We start from the raw sequence: 17,002 nt of genomic DNA, 5'->3' as shown, positions 1-17,002 counted from the left end.
AGGCAGGCGCCAAACCGCTGCGCCATCCCGGGATCCCCTAATATTTACTTTTTAGATAGTTCTTGAAAACAATGTGGTCTGATGATGGATCACAGCACCAATACCATCTGCCCATGGAATCTAGCAGCAGGCCTGATTTCCCATGGTCCCTGCAGCGAGCGGGCCCATAAACCCTACTACCCAGCCCACCAAGAATCTCTTGCTGGGCTGACTGGTAAAGGGTTTTCCCTGAGAAAGCCAGTCTGTAAAGACTACAAGAGATGACTGCTTCTTCAAATGTGCAGACACAAACACAAGTCTAAGGACTATAAGAATCAAAGAAATATGATAACCATCAAAAGAACAAAATAAAGCTCCAGTGGTGTGCCTGGGTGGCTTAGCCAGTTATGTGTCTGACTAGGGCTCGGGTCATGATCTCAAGGTTCTCGGATCAAGTCTCATGTTGGGCTCCACACTCAGCATGGATCTGCTTCTCCTTCTTCCTCTGCTGCTCCCCCTGCTTGTGCTCTCCCTCTCTCAAATAAATAAATAAAATCTTAAAAAAAAAAAAGCTCAAGTGACCAACCCTGAAGAAATAGAGATCTATAAAGTCCCTGAAAGAATACAAAATATTGTCTCAAAGAAGCTCAATGAACTACAAAAGAACACAGATGGACAACTAAATAAAATCAGTTAAACAGTATTTCAAAAACTGAGAAGTTCAACAAAGGGACAGAAAGCATGAAAATAACTGAACAAATATTCTAGAACTGAAGAACAATGACTGAAAAGTTGAATGAAGAGCTTCAACAGAATTGATTAAGAAGAAAGAATCAATGGACTCAAAGACAAGTAATTTGAAGTTATCTGGTCAGAGAAACAACAACAATAAAAGAATGAAGAGGAGTAAAGAAAGCTTTCAGGACTTGTGGAACATCTTTAAATAAACCAAGATAGACATTATGGGAATCCCAGAGAGAGAAGACAAAGGGAAAGGGGAAGAAAGCTTATTTAAAAAAAAATAGTGGTTGGAAACCTCCCAAACCTGGATAGGATTGAGATAAACAAAAATGAAAACACAACATACCAAAATTTATGGGTTGCAGTAAAAGCAGCACTGAGAAGGAAATTTATAGCAATAAACATTCATATTAAAAAAGAAAAAAGATCTTACAACAACCTCCTGTTACACCTCAAGAAACTAGAAAAAGAAGGACAGACTAAGTTTGAAGTTAGGAGAAGAAAGAACATAATTAAGATTAGAGCTTAAATAAACAAAATGGAGAATCCAAACAATAGAAGAGATCAATGAAACTAAGAGTTAAGTTTCTTAACAAATAATATCAACAAAACTTTTGACTAATGAAAAGAAAGAAAATTTGAATAAATCATAAATGAAATGACATTACAACCAATACCACAGGAATAAAAAAGATCATAAGAAACCATTATCCAAAAAAAAAAAAAAAAAAAAAAGAAACCATTATCCAGTGATTTCTTGAACATGACCTAAAAAGCACAGACAACAAAAGCAAAAATACATAAAAAGGGCTACATCAAACGAAAAAGCTTCTGCATGACAAAGGAAACCCATCAACAAAATGAAAAGGTAACTTATGGAATGGGAGAAAATATTTGCAAGAAGTTGACCTAATAAAGGATTAATATCCACAGTGTATAAAGAACTCCTACAACTCAACAGCATGAGAACCCCAAATAATCTAATTAAAAGTCAGGCAAAGACCTGAATGGATATTTCTCTGAAGAAGCCCTACAAATGGCCAACAGCTATATGGAAAGGTCCTCAACATCATTAATCACAACTTGATTTTCAAATATAAATCAAAACCACAATGAGCTATCGTCTCACACCTATTAGGGTGGCTATTTTATATATATATATATATGGTAAGTTTTATTGAAGTTGTAGGAAAAGAGAAGTTCTTGTATACTGTTGGTGAGAATGCAAGTTGCTACAGCCACTATAGTAAACAGTATGGAGGTTTCTCAAAAAAAAAAAAAAAAAAAAAAAAATAGAAGTACCATATGCTCCAGCAATCCCACATCTGAGTATACGCCTGGAGGAACTGAAATCAGAATCTCAGAGATATCTGCATTGCCATGGTCACTGCAGCATTATTTACAATAGCTAAGACATGGAATCAACCTAAATGTCCATCAACAGATGAATGAATGGATCAAGACAATATAATGTCTATAAACAATGGAGTATTTTTCAGCCTTAGAAAAGAAGGAAATCATGCCATTTGCAATAGCATCGTTAAGTCTAGAGGATGTCATGCTGAACGAAATACTCCAGACACAGAAGGACAAACACTATATGACCTCACTTAAATGAGGAATCTAGAATAGTCAAATCCCTAGGAGCAGAGAGTAGAATGGTGGTTTCAGAGGGGAGAAGGGCTGGGGGAGCGTGAAACAGGGAGGAATTAGTGAAAGGGTGCAAAGACTTGGTTATACCGGACGAACAAGTCTAGCGCCCACAGCTAACGGTGCTGCCTTACACACTCAGCATTTTGCTTAGAGGCTGTATCTCGTGTTAAGTGCTCTTACCACATTCACACCAAGTGATGTGGATTTCTCCGGGTATAGCGTCTGTTTTGTTTTCAATTTGCATTTCTCTAACTATGAGTTCAAACATTTTTTCATAGGTGTAAGGGCTCTCTTTATACCGTTTTTAGTGAATTGATTTTTTGGGTCTTTCCCCCACTTAAATTTTTTTTTTATTAAGTCAACTCTATACCTAACATGGGGCTTGAACTCATGATCCCAAGATCAAGAGCACATACTCTACCGACTGAGTCATTCAGGTACCCACTTTTTCCTCTTTTTAAATTTACTGTTTGCTACTTACTTTTTAACCAAATAACTACAAAACACCCTATTTCTGTGATACAGAAATTTTTATTATTCTTTCAATTAGAATTAATCACTTAAGAAAGGACTTGTCATACTATGGCTGGAGAAGTCAACATTTACTTTCAAGAACTTTCTAGGAACATATCAGATACACGGTTGTGAAATTTCATTTAATTCCTTCTTTTTTTTTAAAAAAAAGATTTTATTTATTCATGAGAGACAAGAGAGAGAGACAGAGACAGAGGAAGAGGGAGAAGCAGGCTCCCTGCAGGGAGCCTGATGCGGGACTTGATCCCAGGACACCGGGGTCATGCCCTGGGTCAAAGACAGACCCTCAACCACTGAGCCACCCAAGCGTCCCTAGTTCCATGCTTTCAATTTCTTTTCACAGTAAGAGTATAAAGTGTGATGAAAGGTTCTACATTTTGATGATATATGTTCAGAGAGAACGTAGTAACACACAAAGGGTTGCAGAAGGGGAGGTGGGCGGGGGGATGGGGTGACTGCGTGACGGGCACTGAGGGGGGCACTTGATGGGATGAGCACTGGGTGTTAGACTGTATGTTGGCAAACTGAATTTAAATAAAATATTTAGATTAAAAAGAAGTAGCTTCAGGATGGCAAGATGTTACCATCAACTCAAAATTTTCATTCTATTTTGCAGACGTGTGTGTCTGTGTCTCAAACTGTATCCCTGATGAATGTAAGCCAGTCTGCGATGAACGCTTCTTGTTTCCTCAAGATGACTAGAGAAAGCATTAAGCCGTCACAAAAGCAAGGCTGTTACCTTGAGAACACGGGGTGGACTCTACACCCATCCCCTCATCCTTTCTGCCAGTCTGCTGGGTGGCGGTCACCTCAACCTGGACTGTTAGTGAGAGGAGAGCGTGAATAGCGGCCTCCCTCGAGGGCCACTTCCTGAGGGGCGGTGGAGGCTCCACAGCACCAGGGTCTCCACCGGGGAGAAGAAAACCCCACTCAGAAACACAACCATCCGCAGGGCACCAATCAAGCCGTGATTATCTGGGTTAAAGTGATCCCGACTCTAATGCTAAGCCACTAATTAGTGTAAACGAAATGGCAGAGGCAGAAGGCAGTGTTTAATTTGATTAAGAGGGAAATACAAAACAAAACTTGATTATCATCCTTCAGCCACACCATTCCTATCAAAGTCCTAACAATAAGGAAAAATCTCACACGATGAAAACAATGTATGTGGCAAGGTGACAATACCCTGGACGCTGCTGAGTGTCACTGGAAACAGTGGCAGGTAAGAACGGATCCTGAAACTGGAAGTGAGTCCTGAGCTCCTGCACCTGGTGGGGAGCCCCGATGCTGTGGGCGAACCAGTTCCCTGGGCGGATTTCCATTTCCTCATCTGCAAACCGGCAACAATAATACTTGTCCTGACTCCCCCCCCAGGTTGCTGTGAAGATTCAGTGAATAGGGAAATCTCTTGCTCTACAAAAGTCAAAATCTAATCACTATCAGCAATTACAGAGATGAACTGAAATGCAGGCACATCTTATGTGAGCTTAGACGTTTTTTGTGCCAACTATTGTCCTAAAGGCTTTTTATACGTTATTTTAACCTTCAGACAACACTTCCAGAAAGGTAGATAGAGTAATTACCCTTATTTTCTATTGTAGCAAACTCAGAGCGATTAAACGACTTGCCCAGAGTTACACAGTTGGTCGGTGACAGAACAGTAATTTGAATCCAGGTCAGCTGGAGCACAGAAATCAAGCTCCCTCACATGCAGATTCTTAATTAACTATATGCAGCCCGTACCCTGCATATGCATCTGTACGTCCATCATGTTTTGTAGATCAGACCACCATTAATGTCCTGGGTTTTTTCTTGCCAGAGCATCTATTCCTATCTTATTTCTTTGTATCTTTCTTGATTTCTTGGAGGTCAGAGGCTTTTGATTACTTTTACCCTCAAAATGTAGTTAAAATTTGTAATTTACAACATCTTTTTTGTTGTAACATCCTCTTTTTGGATGGCTGCATAAATGAGCAAAAACAGTGAATTTGATTTTGGAATGCAGTATATGCTCATTTTTTTCCCCCAAGAAAAGATCAGTTTGCGATCTTGTATTTTTTTTTTCAATCCTGTATTTTGTAGATGATCCTGAAAGCTCTGGAAATAGTCTAGTATCTAGGATACCTCCCAGTCCCAACATACACATGCATGTAACACGGAGAAGCCAGATTCTAGAAATATGTAAGCTCTTTTGAGGAGCTAAGAGAATGGACTAGAGAGGGTGACACCTAAATCACTTTCAAACTAACCATAAGGTTTTTACTACTCTTTGGATTCAACAAAATCTCTCCCTAGTTGGGATCATACATGAATATAAATACTGAAATAGCCAAATGTGATGATAAACTGAAAATACTTCAAGGCGTATTTCAGGGTAAAATAATATTATTATTATATATTATCATATACACAGTATTAAAAATTACTAAATAATCAACGAAAATTTTTCGTAGGATACTTATGCCCATAGAAGTTCATTTGAGAGTCACAGCTGCGAATGGAATTCTGTGGCTATGACTTTGCATCTAAAAGCCATACGCTGGTCATCTTCTTCCCATATGAGGGATATTTGTTCGATCAGAGGCTAATCTAATCTTAAGCCTAAAACCACCTTAAAAAATGTTGGTTTATTTCACCGGCTACCCACATACAAATACTATGTACTTAATACAAGCCTATTGTCGTGATTATTGTAATTTAGTTTGTAGTAAGCAATAAACAGATCTTGTTCATGAACCAATAAGCAGACTTTAAGATGCTCCGTAGGTGTGCATGCTAGTGGGAAGAGGAAGGTCACAAAGAAGCAAAACAAACGGGGAAAAAAGAATCAAATGCCCTTTCTCTTCTTGTTAGAATCCACCCAGAAACACTCTGGTTCAGACACTGGCGTTCATGTGAGCAAACGTGCAGCTATGTGAGTCCACACTGAACTCCCTTCCTCGTCCTGCCTCGGTCGCTGGAGGAGCGTGGGACACATGCGGCTGCAGTGCAGGCTGAATCAGCCACGTGTGGTGTCCTGAGAGCTGTCTATGCAGCAAATACCAAATTATCGCAAAACACCCTTTTTGCTTACAGGGTCACCGACACGGTGGACGATATTACACTTGGACTGCTTTAGGGACCTTAAATCACGCCTCTGGTGTGATAACCTCCAACAAACTAGCAACCTGAACTGTGCTTGTGTTGATCACGTTTCTTCCCGGGGCCCCTCTCCTGATCTTTTCAACGCTGCATCCCCTTGGGCGGCGTGCTAGGCACACAAGACAGCAAGGAAAGGAAGAGGACGGATGGAAGGGACGTCTCCAGGCTTGCGCCGTCACCATCCCCTCTGCATTTACATCTCTGCTGCCTGGCGTGAACCCTGGCAGCGGAACCAGGGGAGGACAACCATCCCACCCCTGTATTTACTGAGAAATAGCAACGTGGTTCCCTGCAAGGTGCCCTGGGTGGAGTCCCGTCACTGACCTCCTGCCATGTGCGCTAAGTTGCTCAACGTGTGCGGGTTAGTTTTCCTACGGGTCAGATGGCGTACGTGGGGATGGTGTGCTGGCGAGAGCCCGGGCTTCCTCATGAGCATCGGGACCTCCTGGCCCTGAGATGGACAGCTGACGGACTGGTTTGCCTAAATTTCTGGCCAGGCACAGTCTAGTCACTGGAATATGGAGACGGCTTTCAAGATTTTCTGGGAAGGACCCTAAGGTATCTTTTTAAAGAGAAAACAAACTCAGAAAAAAGCCTGAGAGAAGAGGTGGAGAGGCCACTGGAGGGAAGGGGAGGACTAGCTTATAAACCAGTCGCTGTCGAAAATGTGAAGGACATGAAAACTGCTTGACTGGGAAATTGCTGAAAGACACAAACAACCTCTTAGCCCTGGATGTGAACTACCACTGGGAGAGAGCAGGTGAAGGTAAAGGAAGCCTGCACAAGAGCCAAAGGGAGGGCTCTGCGAGGCAGACGCAGTGACCTCCTCGACGGAGCTGAGCCAGGCGCTCCCTCGTGGAGTCAAGAGACTCCAGCTTGAACATCCAGCAGAAGAAAGATCAGTGCAGAGTTCAGTCTACCAATTCACTCTGGAAATGACTTTAGAACCAGACCAATTCACTCCCCAGGACTGTTCGGAGGAAAAGTTGGATCTTCTGGTTAAAAAAAGACAAAGGCAAGACACGTGGCTGGCTCAGCCAGTAGAGCCTGTGACTCTTGATCTGGGGATCGTGAACTCGAGCCCCATGTTGGGTGTAGAGATTACTTAAAATAAAAATCTTAAAAAAAAAAAAAAAAAAAAAGAAGAAAAGAAAAAGGCAAAAGAAAAAAGGGATGAAACCAAATTATCAAAATCCTTTCAGATGGCCTTAATTATGCAAGCAATTATTAATAAGACATATTTACCAAAACACTACAACTCTAAGCCCATTCAGAGAAACAGTGTTTAATTGCAAGGAGGAGAACTAGACTGGCTTTAAAATGAAATAGTGGGATGGGATGCCTGGGTGGCTCAGCGGTTGAGCATCGCACCTGCCTTCGGCCCGGGGCGTAACCCCGGGGTCCTGGGATGGAGTCCCACATCGGGGTCCCTGCAGGAAGCCTGCTTCTCCCTCTGCCTGTGTCTCTGCCTCTCTCTCTCTCTTATGAATAAATAAAAATAAATAAATAAATAAAATGAAATAGTGGTTTCTATCTTACTATCACTAAAAGAGTTATCCCATGCTAGAAAAATAGTGGGAACAGTTTTACTCACCTCTCTTCCCTGATGGGTTCCAAGAATTTGGAAGCATTGGGAGATGGAAAATGCCACAGTGTTTGTTACAAAACATTTTAAAAAGAGGTCATCATAATAGTTCTATATTTCAGCATAGAGAGATATTTATGAGTTATGATTATCTCTGTTCAATAAAGCCAACCTGATTTTTGTGGATTAGAAAATAATATTTACATTTTAATCAGGTTTGGCTACATTAACAAGCATATAGTGATTGCATGGAGTACACGACATTTAATAATTGCATTTAAAAGACAGGAAAGTAATTATTTTTCTTATGAGGGCAGGAAAATTAAATATTATTTCTGTGAAATGCGTGGGAATGTTAGATGTACCTGCTTAGGTGAAATATACTGCAACTGAATATCCAATCAGAAGTATTTTTTTAATTCAAAAAGGTCTAATACTCTGATGATAATGCCTTTTAACAAAAGACAAAGACCACGCACATATATATTTTATCATATAATCATTTTCATTGTAACATAGCAGTAGTACCAGCCTAGAAAAGATCCTCTTGGGGATTCATTTCGAATTATTGAAGCAGCTGTTTCTTCAGTTTAAAATACAATATCCATAACAAGTTCACACATGACAGATGCAAGGTAAAAACTAGATTCCATAGTGTGAGCTAAAAGCAGATGTTTTGAATGATCATATTTATAACCAGATACAATACATCTTGGTTACCTAGAGTAAGGCTTCATGAATACTCTTTTTTAAGAATGTGCTTAAAGTGTACTTCCTATAGTTTCTTATAATTTTGAAAACTTGGCTTCATTACGTACGAATATTGTATAAATTCTTAAGTAAGCTTTAGAAAAAATTCTCGCCCATTCCATGTGCTTCTTCAGGAATAAAAGTACTGTTAGAGTGCTGAAATTTGTTATATTTATTTAATTCCATATATTTTTCCCACCCAATTCAAAGTCATAAAACTTTTCTTTTTAAAAATAAGCTTATGACTACTAGAGTGGCACTTTTAAGTCTTAGAATAAGCAGTTGGCTGTGGAATTTTACTCCATAGAGTGAACGTTAATATATAATTAAAACTTTCGAAAACCATGAACAATGCAGGCTTAGTGAAACTTTAAAGAAAAGTCTGATGGTAAGAATAAAAGATTAGTTATCAGCCATATGGTTATGAAGTCTTCTATCTGATTTTGTTAGAGTTTATCACTATTTTTCCTTTTGCATGCTGATTCGTTTACATTTCTAAAGTAAAGCAATCACGGCAGCAATCTGCTGCCATCATGGGATTCCAGCTTCCCTTACTACTTGCAGACTTTGGCAGATCCCATAAGCTGTCCCGTGTTCCTCAAAGAGTGACTGTCGTCAGGAACAGATAATACACTATATACTATACAACCCCTTTGTAACATAGAGGAATTGTTATCCAGGAAATGCACTTAAATGTTCTCAGTTTTTTACACGTTAAATGGGCAGACGTGTATCAAAGTCTACGGGCAGGCACGTCCCAGTGCTGTTCTCACCGCGGCAAAGCATTCTATGTGACTTTATATGACAGTGAAAGCAAGTCATCACCTCTGCATGATGCTCTTCATTCTGCTGCAAGACTTCTATGCAGAGCTCTGCTAGATGAAGAACCTCTTCCAGCTTTCTAGCAGGAGTTGCCTGGTTCATGGTCTCTGTTAGAAAGAGATCATAATAATGTTACCTTGAAAATCAAAAGCCAAACATATTTCCATGTATAATGAGGAGACCAGGGTGTGGAAATAGAATAGAAAGCACATTTTTGAGAAACAAGACATACAAAAAATACAAATACATTCTTAAAGAAAAAAAAAAAAAAAAAAAAAACCAGTTCACCACATTGCAGAAAACATTTCACCCGCAAAGCAATCACAGGGAACTGCAAGTGTTGTGCCATTTAATATATAAGAACTAACAGGTGCATCAGCACATTAGATGCTCAACTTCTGCAACAAACAAGTTATAATTCTCCTCAAGGTCAGAAACACAAAGAGAGCAGATACCACAGTCTTTTCCTTCTCTCTGTATTGTATTATCAATACAATACCATTCTTACCAGATGAGTCATTCTCGACATTAGCAAAACCATGCTTTTTTTTGTTGTTGTTATTTAAATCCTCTGCCTGAAATGTCTATATAGTGTATGTTGATCTTACATTCAAGACGTATAAAGTCACCTAAAACACTCTGACAACCTTCAATTAATCCATTTCCTCCCCTGCTTCCCCGTCCACTATTATGTCACCCTCTCCCCTCCTCTAACTGGAGAGGGCTGGAGGGGTGTTCTGAAAGCTGAAGGTTCTTTCAGCATCAAGGCAAACTGGTATAAAGGAGGCCAGGCCACAGTGAGCAACAGAGAAGGAAGAGCGGTCGATTTCAGGATACAACACACTGGCAGAAATTAGAGGTGCCCTGTCCTGTGTAATGAAATGGTTTCAAAACTGAATGTGAAGAACAGAGCTTCCAGTAAGGACGCTGAAGATAAATACTGTCTTACGTTTGTGGACTCTCTTCGTCCCAGTAAGGAGGTTGTAAAAGGAAGGGAGATAAAATTTTCAGAAAAAAGAGCTTTTTCGGTGGAACCTCAGGAGTTCTGTTTTTTGGCAATGGATCTTTTCCTTCAACTTCTTCCTAAAACTTCAGCCTTAAATTTGAAGGATACTCTCTTCCATTTGCTCATTGCCAAGGGACGTACAATGATGCACTGAAACCCTGCTTACGGCTGGTGCATGTTCATTAAACACTTATTATAAGCTTACTATAAGTCCCCGTGTGATAAACATCCCCCAACCCTGCACTCATCCTCCTAAATGTCCCTGCAGGATGGAAAGCCATGCTTGTCTGTGACGGGGATCACGAGCAGAAAACCAGTCTGCCAAACAGCACGTAATTGAGTGTGCCTACGATGTTTCTAGCTGTGAGAAACAGGAGGAGGTATAAGCCAAGTCCCTGATCTTAAACAACTCATACTCCAAAAATCTCTACTAAAAGGATCCTTAGACATCAACTATTCCATCTTCCGCCTGTTTCATGATCACTTCAACATCCTCAAAAGAGGGTGAGGTCAAGGAGGCTCATGACTTTGCAAGACAGTCTACTCCATTTGGGGGCAGCTCTAGCTACTAGAGCCTGGTGAGAAAGACAAGATCCTTAAGAAAAGTTTGGAAACAACACAGAGCAAACAGCGGTTATGCAGGAGAGGTGAGAACTGCTGAGAGTGAGTGGACTGGGGACAGGAATCAGCAGGAAGGTTAGCAGGACCTGAAGCAGGTCCTAAAGGAAGAACAAACGACCTGGGAAAGTAGATGGGTTTTTAGAAACGTCTATGTGACAGAGATGTGGTGACTTCAGAGGAAAGTGATGACGACGATGATTACAAATGTCACCATTTATTGAGAGCCAGTTGCGTGTCAGGCATAGCACCAGGCACTTTCCATGCATCATCACACTAATTTCCCCAACAGCTTTGAGTTGTTTGGTTATTTGATCATATAACTGAGAGATAAGGAAACAAACCTGGAGAGATGAAATGCAACAGCTCGCAAGTGGAGATGCTGAGACTTCTCACTTGAGAAGGTGAGACCTGAACTTAACATGGGCTCCTGCCATCTCTGCCTCCCCCTTGCCTGGCTGATGCACAATGTGCTGGTGAGATGTGTGGGTGGTGAGCCTGAGCTCAGATTATGGCAGAGTTTAAGTGAAATAATAAGCATCCTGGATAACTGTCCTATGTGTAACTCAGAGCAAGGATTTCTTTGTAAGGCTTCAGATTAAATTAATTTTAGGAAAATGCATTTGTGGTTGTATAGAAAAAGGAAGGATTGGTGAAGTTGTGCAACCTGGATCCCAAGGGTCAGGTCTGGGAAGATGGGAGTGAGAATAGATGAGGAAGGTGCAGGAATGCTCTGAAGAAAGAAGCCCTTTTGAGTAACTAGAAATTACAGGCCATAGAGAAGAATGGTCCTGAGATTTGGAGACTGTGTGGCTTAGGGAATGAGGGTGCAGGTTGATGAAACTAGGGAATCGGTTTTCAACGGGACATTCCATATATTTTAGGACTAATTGCCATATATGCATAAATTAATTATTCTAAACTAAACTTAGGGTATTCTATGTTTCCTATAAATGTGTTAGGCTTTCTCTACATTGGATTATACTGTTTAAACATATCCCTATGCTTATATCATGTGTTTTTCATAACGAAATAGAGAGGCAACAAATTTTTTTTTTTTATCACAAAAGAACTTATTTTTCCTACCTATTTAGTACATTAATTACTGAATCTTTACAACGATTCTGCAAGTTAGATGATTATGGCCCCCATTTCCGGAGTAAAAAAAAGGTGTCCAAGGTCATACAGGACACTAGCTGGGATAGGATTAAAACCTTCCCTCTAATGTCAGGTAAGCAACAATAATGCAAGGACTTGAATTCTTTTTCATTTTCAATTCTCTGAATAACACACACACATACAAACAGTAAACTGACTGTATAAATGCAATAGAAACTTCTGAAATGGCTGGAAGTTTGAAGAGTCTATAAAGTCACCATATCCTCAGTCACAAGTATGCAATAATGGAAAATAATCACAGAAACAACCTGAAAAGTTATTCTGTTTACGTTGTAAAATCAGCTTTTACATTTGACACTATCTTGAGGAAAGACTCTGAAAGTACCCTGTGTTCTACTGAAACTTAAAAACAGCCTTAAACATGGTATTTTTTTCTAGACTAAATTTACTGAGAGGAACAGAACTTTGTACTTGAACATAATGGCCACTCTAATACTTTAAATAAACAGCATTTTTTTTTTTTTTTTTATCAAGTACACCGTGTATGCCATCTCTGGCTGTCACTCATTTGACTACAGCCAAGAAGTTTAATGCATTCTGTAGTCCGAACTCTATTAGATAACAAGGTTACCAACGGCTCCATTATAAATCTGAACACTGAATATTTGAGAATTCCTTCTCAAAATGTTCACTTTCACTGTTTGTAACATTTTCACAGTATTACAGATGCCTCTGTATTTTTCAAGCTTCACACCAAGTTGCTGATTGTTGTAATACATTTAAAATAAGTATGCCCAAAGTAGCAAGTTTTCTTGATGACTTTCAACGCATTGGGTACCATCTTTCTTCATTTTGGAACACTTTTACTTTTTTACAATAACACTTCCTGGCTGCTCAAAGCAATTCCTTTTAATTAGGCCTCTATACATATAAGAAGTGGTCTTGCTGGAGAAAAGATCAGGAGATGGGGAGACAGCTTGGCTGTTTCGCTTTGGTAGGTTTTAGTTCTGCTCCCCCATTGCATACTCCCAGCACATTCCCCCTCCAGCTGCCTCCTTTCCAGCCATTTCCCGTCAAAATCCCTAGTGGTGGACACACAGTGATACTCAGAGTGAAGGTTGTAAGGGGACCTGGGGAAAAGACCAAATCATTTCAGTTCTTTTTTTCCCCCATATGGGATATGGAGAAATTAGTAAGGTATTTGACCTTAAGTCTTACAAACTCTATTTGCAACTAAGCAAGAAAGGATTCGAGATGGTGGATTGAAGGATGATGACATAAAGCCATCATAATGCTTCTCTCCCTTGCATCTGGGTCATGATGACCAGCTAGAGTGCATCAAAAAGTAATTCCTGTGTATGCACTAAGATTTCTTGGTTCGACAGCCTGATTTTGTGACCCCGAATTTGATTCAACAAACGTTTATTGCCTGGAAGTTACTGTCCTAACAACTAAGGGGATACAATGACGGACAAGGTGATATTTTTGCCTCCAAGAATTTCTGTATCTTTATCCCTAACCAGATTATAAGGTAGAGAGTAGCTACGTACCACCCATTTTTGGTCAATATGAGGAAATTCCGCCATAAAGCTCTGTCTCGTAGAGAATGAATTAAATGCACTCAACATGCAAGAACAGTATTATTATCTTGAAAGAAATGGGATCAAAGATATGTTGATAGGAAGGCTTTAAATTGCTCATGGATAACATAGGGAGATCTTCAGAAAGAAAGGCTTCTTTTAATGGGCATGTGTTTGAGGTCAGGAACTTTAGATGAGAGAAAGTTAGCAGCAGGCTAACATTTAAGGCTCCCACCTTCCTTCTCCTCCTGTCAGAAGGAAAAAAAAAAAAAAAAAACAAAACCCACATTCACTCTGGTGTTGCTTCTCCCTTCCTCTAAAGAACATCAGTCAGATGGATGAGGAGAAAGCCCTGATACTCAGTAGGGAATGGAGGTGAGAAATCTCTAAGACTCAAAGAGAAACTATAGGGATAATTGTGGATCCTTAAGGGGGGAAAAGAGGAAAGAGGGGAGGAAATGCAAACACGAGTACTGCGTAGGGAAAAGAGACAAAGGACCACAGCTTGGAAGGAGCGGAGAGATCAGTAACATGGACACAATCACCCGGATACACTGTGAGCCCCAAGCAGTGAGGCTTCGTCTTGACAGGTTCAAAAGATCAAGAAAGTTGGGCCAGCGGTACCAGCTCGGATTCCTTCTACCTGGAACTTGAAAGGTCATCCAGTGGCAAGGACGATCAGCATCCTCTCCATGGACTGCTGGATGGAAAAACTTCTCTACCCTCAGACCTGGCTGAGCAATGGTAGGATGGATCCCTCCATTTTCCTGTGCTGTCCTCCTTCTCCAGGTAGACAGCGATCGCTTCCTCCTCCTTTCTCGCCTTCACACACACACACACACGCTGCTGTGGGCGCGTAAACAATGTGTTCCAATCAGATCAGAAAAGGTCCCATTGAGCTACTGCTCCATGTTCGATGTCTTCTTCCATTCATCAAACCCTTTAGACCAGTTGAACTGGTTCAGGGGATTTTCTACTGGTCCCTGATTCTGTCCCAATTTTAACCTTAATTCTTACTGGTGTCAATGTTCTCCCCTTTTGCATGATCCAGACAGATGACTCAACTGGAAAGTCTAAACTTTCATTGAGGTTTTCTGACCCATCCTCTGGCTCTAGCCCTGGGGACGTGTGGTGACAACAGCGCCAGACCCTAGCACCACCCGGCTCCTGGGAGTCCCAGTCCTGGCCAGATCTCAATTCTCACGGGACTTCTCACCCTGAGAGGGAGGGTAGGAGAGCAAATGCTTTCTTTCCTATTAAGCAACACCACCCCTCCCTCTCCAAACCTGCCTGCCACTTTCAGAACTTGTGACCAGCTGATTCTGTGATTAGCTGATTTTGGGGGGGTCTCTCTTGACTAGAGGAAATGGGACACACCTTGCTAACAAGACTGCCTCAGAATCTAGGGGAGAAGTAGTTTCTAAAACTAAAGTCTATTTCCCTAATTCTTCAGGGCCAACCTGACTCCAACTTGCCCAATGCCTGACTCCCCAAGACCTGATGTCATCAATTAATGCAAGAGACTGATGTAACATTGACTCCTTCCCAGTTTGTCTGACTGCGACCCGGATGCTGGTACAGTTCTGTGAGAGCTAGAATATACATCCCTTTAATCAACGAGTGGAATACCTTCCTTGCAGGTCTTGGTTCTCAACGCCAGCATGCACCAGAACCTCCTGGAGAGCTTGTTAAAGCACAGACTGCCTGGGAGCACTCTCAAAGTTTCGGATTCAGTAGGTCTTGTTTGGGACCCAAGAATTCGCATTTCTAACAAGTTCCCAGGAGATGCCAATGATGCTGGTCTGGTGAATGAGCTTCGAGAACTAGTAAGTAGTGTTTATGAAAAACTTTTAAATACAAAGGTGACCTGTTGAAACTTCAGATTATCCCCTCCTTTACCTGCAATCAAGCTACCTCATTGCATAAACTTCATTTTAGGAAAAAAAGGTGACTTTTTTTGTAGAATCTGAACACATTTTCCTTTTCTGTAATGTTATTCCAGATAGGGTGCTGTGCATGTTTGAACAAATCTGTGTGAATGAAAATATTCAGGACGTTATGGCTTCCCTACAGTTGTTTAAAATCTGTGACAATACTAATAACACAGATGTTTGAAAACAGACAGGTCTGTGGCCTGCTAATTCCTAGAATCCCTTTGGGACCAACTCATTTAATGACCCTGCCATTTAAAAACAACAGTTCCAGTTGATATCTCTTTGGCATTAACCATGCTAATGATATGGTACTTTGGAATAATTGTCCTGTGGTGACAGTCACACTAACTACCTGGATTATCTTTCCCATCAATAAATTCATTCTTGAGCAAATGATCAACTGTGAAAGAAAGGAGAACTGCCCACTGGAGTCTAGGCCAATAGTAGCCAGACTGGACCCAAATTGAACAATCTGCAGGAGCCAAGACCAAGTGGAGACTCAGGAGTAATGGGGCATAAAAAACCAGATATGTATGTGAGGTAAATGTCAGTGATGCTTTGTGAGACTTTCTTTAGGAGGAATATGGAGACATAGTCTCTTCTTAAGATCTTAAAATAAGGGATGATGGTGATGGAATTAGAGACACACCAATAAGCTTTAATATGTAGTCTAACGTTTGTCACAGGCTTTTATAGTTCTGTGATTATGAGGGCGGAAAAACACAGACACCTTGGCTAGAGTCTCATTAAAGTCGTCCTTTTAACTATTGAGACCCTGGCTCTCAAGTGTGTGAAGCAGGAAGATGCAAGACCTCGTAGGAAAACAAATCATCATAGTGCTGCTGGTTGCAAGGCCTACGAAGGCTTGAGGAGGAGAAAACTTTCTACAATGGCTATTTAGCTAGCTCTGGTTGGCTCTGGCTGGAAATACGCCGCAGGAGTCTAATGACCGCGTAGACATTTTCCACTGGTATTTCTGCCTCCTAGTTGTCTGATGGGTTTTCCTAAAGACTGGTCTTTACCCCCGATACGTATCCGTAGGTCCTACCCGTCATATCTCTCCATCCTGTACGCATCTCCCACTGAAGAATATTCAGCAGTGGACACTGATAAACAGTCTCCTGGTATTACTGTTCTTTATATATACACTATACATTTCCTCTCAGCATAGTTCAGATTCAGAAATTGGAAAGTGTCAGAACAATCTCAGTTACAGCCACTGCCAGGCCAATACTCCATTATCGTATAATTAAGCGTCTTAGATTTCATGCCTAGGTTTTCGTGTCTTCTAATTCCATTTACTGAGAACGGCCTTTCCATGGTCAGTTGTTATATTCCAGCCCCTGAGAAGTACCATCACACCTCCACACGCCCACTCTCCTCCTGCCCCTTAAACTCTTTTTCATTCTCAAGGGGAGGGTCTGCCATGGGCCACGGGAGTCAGGCAGGATCCCATGTGATAGTGGAGGGGAAGATGTTAAGAAATGGGCAACAGGAGGGGGAGGCAAGCAGAGGAAAAGAAAGAACGCATAGGAAGGAT

At 41.0% G+C, this 17,002-nt stretch overlaps 1 protein-coding gene across 16 annotated transcripts in view; it reads right to left on the bottom strand.

The window, feature by feature from the left end:
• CADPS2 (calcium dependent secretion activator 2) overlaps window positions 1-17,002 on the bottom strand; it is a 454,201-nt gene that overhangs the window by 66,281 nt on the left and 370,918 nt on the right. For all 16 annotated transcript variants that reach the window (XR_012010532.1, XM_072783288.1, XM_072783294.1 and 13 more), the window contains one exon: window positions 9,209-9,312. Coding sequence is in view for 15 of the 16 variants with exons in the window: in XM_072783288.1 (XP_072639389.1) it covers window positions 9,209-9,312 (104 nt within the window). In the remaining variant the exon portion in view is untranslated. The remainder of the gene's footprint in view (window positions 1-9,208; window positions 9,313-17,002) is intronic.

The sequence above is a fragment of the Canis lupus genome, chromosome 18 (assembly GCF_048164855.1).
Source record: "Canis lupus baileyi chromosome 18, mCanLup2.hap1, whole genome shotgun sequence".
NCBI classification, from domain to species: Eukaryota; Metazoa; Chordata; class Mammalia; order Carnivora; family Canidae; genus Canis; species Canis lupus.
Note: the sequence above shows the minus strand (reverse complement) of the source record. Positions and strands in the feature narration are given on the sequence as shown.